This window comes from Neltuma alba, unplaced genomic scaffold (genome assembly GCF_004799145.2).
Source record: "Neltuma alba isolate B1F8T4 unplaced genomic scaffold, ASM479914v2 tig00012566_pilon, whole genome shotgun sequence".
NCBI lineage: Eukaryota > Viridiplantae > Streptophyta > Magnoliopsida > Fabales > Fabaceae > Neltuma > Neltuma alba.
Window position 1 is genome coordinate 59,850 of NW_021637021.1, and position 6,718 is coordinate 66,567.

The 6,718-nt window shown below is 36.3% G+C and overlaps 1 protein-coding gene across 1 annotated transcript; it reads right to left on the reverse strand.

Annotated features, from left to right (window-relative positions):
• Window positions 1-678: 678 nt before the first annotated feature.
• LOC114728720 (probable galactinol--sucrose galactosyltransferase 1) lies at window positions 679-5,444 on the reverse strand. Its single transcript, XM_028915655.1, has 13 exons — window positions 5,121-5,444; window positions 3,774-4,021; window positions 3,576-3,666; window positions 3,419-3,467; window positions 3,233-3,324; window positions 3,014-3,121; window positions 2,763-2,897; window positions 2,265-2,675; window positions 2,030-2,171; window positions 1,863-1,930; window positions 1,643-1,777; window positions 1,287-1,504; window positions 679-1,185 (listed from the first exon to the last, which is right to left on the reverse strand). The coding sequence occupies exons 1-13, from the start codon at window positions 5,309-5,311 to the stop codon at window positions 806-808; spliced, it is 2,268 nt and encodes a 755-aa protein (XP_028771488.1). The 5' UTR covers window positions 5,312-5,444; the 3' UTR covers window positions 679-805.
• Window positions 5,445-6,718: the final 1,274 nt, after the last annotated feature.

Genomic DNA, 6,718 nt, shown 5'->3' on the forward strand with positions numbered 1-6,718 from the left:
TATTTTATAAATTTTAATTTGGATTTGTCTATGTTGCTCTTAATTTTTTTTTATAATACTGCTCTTAATTATTTTTCTTTTATCATGTTTTCTTATACTTTTCCTTTCATTCTTTGTTTCATTTATTATAATTGCATATTTAAAAAAATATTTCTAAATTATTTATTATTTTTAATTAATTTTAACTAATTATTTATCATTCATAAATTAAATTAAGGGACAGAGTATCTGAAAATATGTACAGTGTTAGCAAAGCTTAATCCATTAGCGAAGCTTCCTTGTCCTGTTATCTCACGCGACGGAATTTGCATTAGCAAAGCTTCTTACTAAGCATCCTATGGAAGGAAGAGGCTCCTACCTCTCTTTACGACCTACCTGTCTTCTGCGACCACGTTTAACAAGTTCATACCGACAGAACAGGGACAAACATACGATCCGTGGGACAATGATGCGTTCGGGCACAGCACGCCGAGAGGAGTAGAAGACGGGCTAACGGATGAAGCTCACCTGAACGGAGAACAGCCGCAAGATGGGCAGGAACTGAGAAGGCGAGGTCGGAGGATCTTGATTCTGGAGAAGCACGACTGAAAAAGGGAGTTTCTTTTCTTCTTCTTTTTTTGCCATTTTTAAAATTCTTCTTACTAAATAGAGAAACAATTTTTTTTCCCATTTATTAGATTATGGATGGTGCAATCTTTGTATTCTTCATTTCATTACTTTTCTCTGAAGTGTCTACATAAACTCTTCAAAACATTCATAATAAATTCTACGCAAAAAACAAGAGCCAATCCTAAGATCCTCCTGTTCATAAATCAGTGGATATGTTCCATTGGTACAGTTCTTTGTCTGGTACTCTCAGCTCTATAGTGACCAACCCAGATTCTGCCTCGTATCTGAATTCCACCTCCTCTGAATCAACTGTTATCTTCTTGGGTTGAGCTGATGAATAAGCTCCAAATAGGCCACACCCACGAACCTTCATGACAACGTTTGCAGTTCCATTAGCTTCTTCGTACCTCAAATCCTTGATGGCTCCTCCTGAGTTGAACATCTTGATCAAACCAATCGGAGCAAACCTAACCCCATTGGTCAATTCTTTGACAGGAACTACTGTGAAAACTTCATATTCTCGAGATTTTAATGTAACTGGCATTGATGCATCCTGTGGAAGATAGACTACTTCTCCTGCAAATTACCATAAGTGAGCATGTTAGATTCAAAAAGTTTTAAGTACCATATAGAAGATTATTTCCAATGTATAATGTGAAGCCTAGCTAGAAACATACCACCAACATGGGAAAATATAATGGTGTCTCCTGTCCATTTGTCATCTGCAACTCTGGACAAATAATCAACATCTTTGGCTCTAATGATGCCGGTGACTGTGCCGGGATTTTCATCGTGGATAAGGTTCTTCTTTCCAACTTTGCACCACCCAGCTCCCTGGCAGTTGAATGCCCCAACAACTCCAGAAAAATCATTCACATTCCATATCTTCAGAAGGCTGCAAAAGCAACTTTCAATGAGTATTTTGAAATCAAAAGCTCAATGATCTGACAATCGTTCAAACGTATTCAGGTATGTTGATCTGACAATCGTTCAAACGTATTCAGGTATGTTAATTCATGTTGGATTCCTTTACCTCTTTCCATCTCTGGCAGGATCAGAAAATAAGCAATCCTTTGTTGGCCTTCCTGGAAGTTTAGCCCTCAATATAGAACCATCAGGGAGTGCGAGTTTCTTTAATAGGTTAAAGTCATGGTGCCCAGGCTTATCACTGTAAATATGAAGACATTCAATGCTAAGAAACCATTCGTTCAATTGTATAATAATGCCATATCATTCATTGGAATCGATCATACCTAACATAAATGGGACATCCTCCTATGGCTCGAGCTGCACCGTGATATTCAGCCATTGGATGTAAGCTCTGTCATACATCAAAGGTTCAAACTTGATTAGCTCTGGAAGAGCAAGTACAAATTTAATTTTCAGAAAAAAGACGGGAATTAATCATTTTCCAACTTACATGAAACATATCCCAATCTGGCTGCATAAATTCACCCAGGAAGATGGTGTTGTAAGCAACTGATGCAATGTGTATTGTGTGAGATGCTGGATCTCTCGGCCAAAAATCATCAGATGCCCTTACAACAGCAGACCGTTTTGCACTATAAAAAAATTCATACAAAATCATTATGAATGATCTCACTCATAAAATCATTAACTCACTAGAAGTTCATGAGCAAGGAAACCATCCTCACCTGTAAAGCCCATCAGTGTTGTGACTCATACAGCAGATGATTCCATTATCAGGGAAATTTCTGCAGATGGATGCCTCTAATGCTTGATGGTATTTCCTTGCAAGTTTCACCCTTCCTCCATGCCCTGCCCCTAGAGTTTCAAGGATATTCTGAACATCAACTTTTACACCATCAATACCAGCAGATGCCAGATATGAGTGGAGTTCATTATAAAAGTGGAAAACTTTCTCAGGATTCACAAGGCCAAGCCCATTTATGGTGATTGTATCTAAAGCTTCGTCTGGTTGGTTTGATTGAACTCCGGGAGATGACACAGGGTAGGTTATCTTCGAGTCATAGTGCTCCGTTCCAGTGACACCAGGTTTAACACCACCCCAGTAACCAGTTATAGCATGCCACACATAAATGTGCCTACAGAAACGAAGTGAATAGATGAACTGAATATTCTCAAAGTAGGGAAAAATGGAGAAAGATGTAAAATGAAGTTATTAAGCATACTTTATGGCGTGCTTTTCTTTGATCTCATGGGTAATATAACGAAGTCCTAGAGACGGGTCTTCTATCCTCTCACCCTCTTTGCCATCTTTCTGAAATTTGTGGTTCTCTTTTATGTGCGTTAAACGATTTGCAAAGCTGATACAGAAGAAAGAGAACAAAGTTAGAGAATAGGAAATAGAATGACTGAACCAAATATGCAGAAGGATTAAGTTAAAATATGGTTATGAAACTTAGAAGAAATAAATACTCACTTGGCTGTATTATCTGCTTTCCATTCTACAGCATTGAGGTCCAAACCAACAGATTGCCATCCATCATCAATTATAACAAACTTGGCAGGAATTCCACCTTTCTCTAAGCTGTAAAAAATAAAAATAAAAATAAAAAAGTAAATAAATAATCTTCACGACTCTGATCCAATATTTCCGAATTTTATTTTTTGTATTACAGTGGATGGATAGAAGCAACACCTTTGTAATCCCTGATTCACACCCTCTGAAGTGACATTAGTATAGAAACCATCCCATGTACACCAGCCAAACCAGTTCAACATGTCAGGCATCTGAATACAAGAAAATAGGCATTTATTACTTAAGATGTATTACTCTTAGATCATAAGATCATCCGAGGAACTCTTATGAGAAAGCAAATATCACCTTCTTCCTCTCACGATGAGAAAATGTCTGCAAGTGTTTCTCAACAGTCCTGAAGAAATTGGAAAGGAAATCAAATTATGACCCGAGTTTGACCCCAAAAAACAAATTGTCTATTACTAGGATAGACACAGAGTGTAATAGGGAACAGTTAACTTACTTGACAGCATTTGTAATAACTTGGTATGGGTCTGATCCAGCTCCAATAAATACCAGATTAGTACCATCAAATCCTTCAACAGCAGGACATCCTACAATCGAACACACCTTAATTTCAGTACTTTGAAAAACTAATAAAATGTGAAGTTCTGTACAATGTATGGGTCCCACTAGTTGGTTAGTTCAGTTTTAGACGTACCGCTTTCAACACAGATCTCTAGCTCGTTTTGTTCGTTGCCTTGAAGAACAGCCCTGAAATCTCCTTCAAGAAGAGGCAAGAAAACTGCATAGACAGCAGCGTGGTCTTCTCCTGCGTCAAGATCAGAAGGGTTGTGTACTTCCACAAGCAAGAACTGTGTTTCAAAGGGAATGTCTCGTCCACAAGTACCCATCCTCTGTGTCATCCACCACATTTTGAAGCGGAAAAGACACATAAAACGCAGCCCCCTGAAACAATCATTAACGAACCGATTAATAAACCTTATTTTGTGAAATCACACAAACGTATAGGATTAATACATTGTTTTGACTTCAATAACAGGTTACTATAATTAACTTGAAAACAAAATATGCATGTCGGTAACACCTATTTAGAGAATCACAACCAACATCAAAATACTACCAAGTGCACTCCAGAACAGTGAGTTTTCCTATAGAACTTCTTTTGTTAGTAAAACTATAATCCCGAATTAAATCTTCTAATGAATGAATTGTTATTTTCCTGGCCCAAAAAAAAAAGATTAAATTTTACAGCTTGAAGTCAAATTTTTTTTCTGTGGCGGCACCCAAGAACAACGTTGTGACTTTCACACATACATTACAATGCCAGAACAAGAACATCCCTTGCTTCACATTTTGTCATCGAACATTTGGTACACATATAAAATAACCTGGATATTTAACGTGGTTTAATCCTTGTCACTCTTTATCTTACAGTTTTAGCAATTTTTGGACAAAACAATTTTAAATTCATCTATAAGCAATTTTTAACGATAAAGTAGTAGAAGATTCTCTCTCTCTCTCTCTCTCACACACACACCCTATATGCACCCATAAGTATAATTTTGAACGAAAGGAAACGACTCAATTACAACTATTTAAATTTTAAATCTCCGTAAAAGCTCATGCATAAATTATACTCCTCCGTTCTAAATATAAGACTCTTATACTAATGTATATAAGAATCTTATATTTAGGACGGGAGGAGTATATGAATATATGATATAAAATTTACTTTGAAAAAAACGCGCTAATAGCGCGCGAAGCCATAATCTAGTTATGAATATTCATTTGCTCATAATTACCGAATATACAGTTTCCCAGCTAACATCATTGTAGTACTAGTTTCATAATTTAATTACAGCATCACAACTTTGCAATGCCTGCTTAATGCTTTAATGACCTTATGATTCGCCTAGCTGGATAGAAAAAGAATGATATATATTTATTACAAACTCTTACTCAATCTTCCCATCACCCTGGACGATAAAAGTAAAACTAAAAGGCAACATCAGAACAAAAAATCAGGGATTAGAAAAGAACATACTCTAGTTTTCCGATAGGGAAGACTTTCCGGCTGCTCTTCTGATCACATTCGACACCAAGGAATGCGCCGTTGAGTAGGGCGCCGCCTGAAGCCGGAGTGACGACGACATTGTGACGGACGTCGCTCAACACCTTCTTCCCCAACACCGTCAAGTTGCCGTCGGCCACAGAAACCCCTGCTCCTACCGTCATTTTCCTCTTTCTTTTTTACTGTTCTTCGATCCTTAACTCTGAAACTCCCCCTGAAATTAATGCAGTGGCGGAAAAAGAAGTAACTAATCGCAATCCAGCTAATACTTGCTGTTTCGGGAATGAAGAACGTTCATGAATGGAGATATGGGCAGAGGCCAATGGATGCGTCGGGATTTATAGGAAGCAAATTGCTGTATAAATATAATTACTATGCGCGGCAGAGACGCGCCGGCTTTTTCCCTCCAGACGTCACGCGCCGGGTTTGCAATTTGCAACATGGCCTGACCAATCCAATTTAATAATGTGATTATAATTTCACCGTCACAAGAATTAATAAAATAATAATGATTATAGTTATCTCTTTTTGAGTCAGATTTTAATCTAATTTCAATATTAGTTTTTTTGGTTGTGTATATACACACACGCATAGATGCATAGCAAGATTTGTAAATTATAAATAGTAAAATTTCTCACAAAATTTTTTGCCAACAAATTTCCCACAAATTTTATATGATGTTAATATTATTCATAATGTTGGTATTGACAATTTGTTTCATGTTAATTTTAACTTGTATCCAATTTATTAGCTTCATCAATATATATAAATAAGATAAAGAAAAAAAACTGAAAATTACTAAATTCCAAATCAAGTTTGGGAACAAATTTTTATTTTAGTGTTAACGACACTGAATTTGTAAATTACAACAAATTTTTTGTTGACATTCTTTATTTAATATTTAGTAATTTTTAGCTTTTTTATATTATTTTTTTAAGATGAATCTAACTATTTAAAAAAATAAATGAACATAAATAATGAAATAAACGTTTAATTCATTCACAAAAAGATGGCAAAAAAAGATCATTCACAAAAGAATAGTACTCCTCCGGTCCTTATTATAAGATCCAATTTGACTTTTTATTTGGTTCTAATTATAAGACCTAATCCATTTTGTCTCTTATATTTATGTATTTTTTTCTAAGATAATCCTTCTAATAATGATAGTTTTAACCAATATACTTAATTAGCAAGGTTATTTTAGGAATGACAACACTTATTTATTATAAATAACCAACTTAACTTACTTCCTTAATCTCTTTAAATAAGTTAATTGGGTTTTATAATTAGGACCGGAAGAGTAGTAATGATCAGATTTTGCGATGAAGTCAACTTGGCACAATGTTGGCCAAACAAAACGTTGGTACAAGTCACGACGCAGTGCTTGTAATCATCCGACCACTTCAACAGGTTGAGATGTACGTATGGCGCCCAACCATTAGTAATCACGTACTTTCACGGAACAAAAATCTCGCTTCTCAAAACCAATCAGCGAGCTTGAGTGATTCCAGGTGGCCCCCGCAGGCTCGTGACGGGGGGGTTTCACCGGCCGACCTTTTGTGTGATGGCAA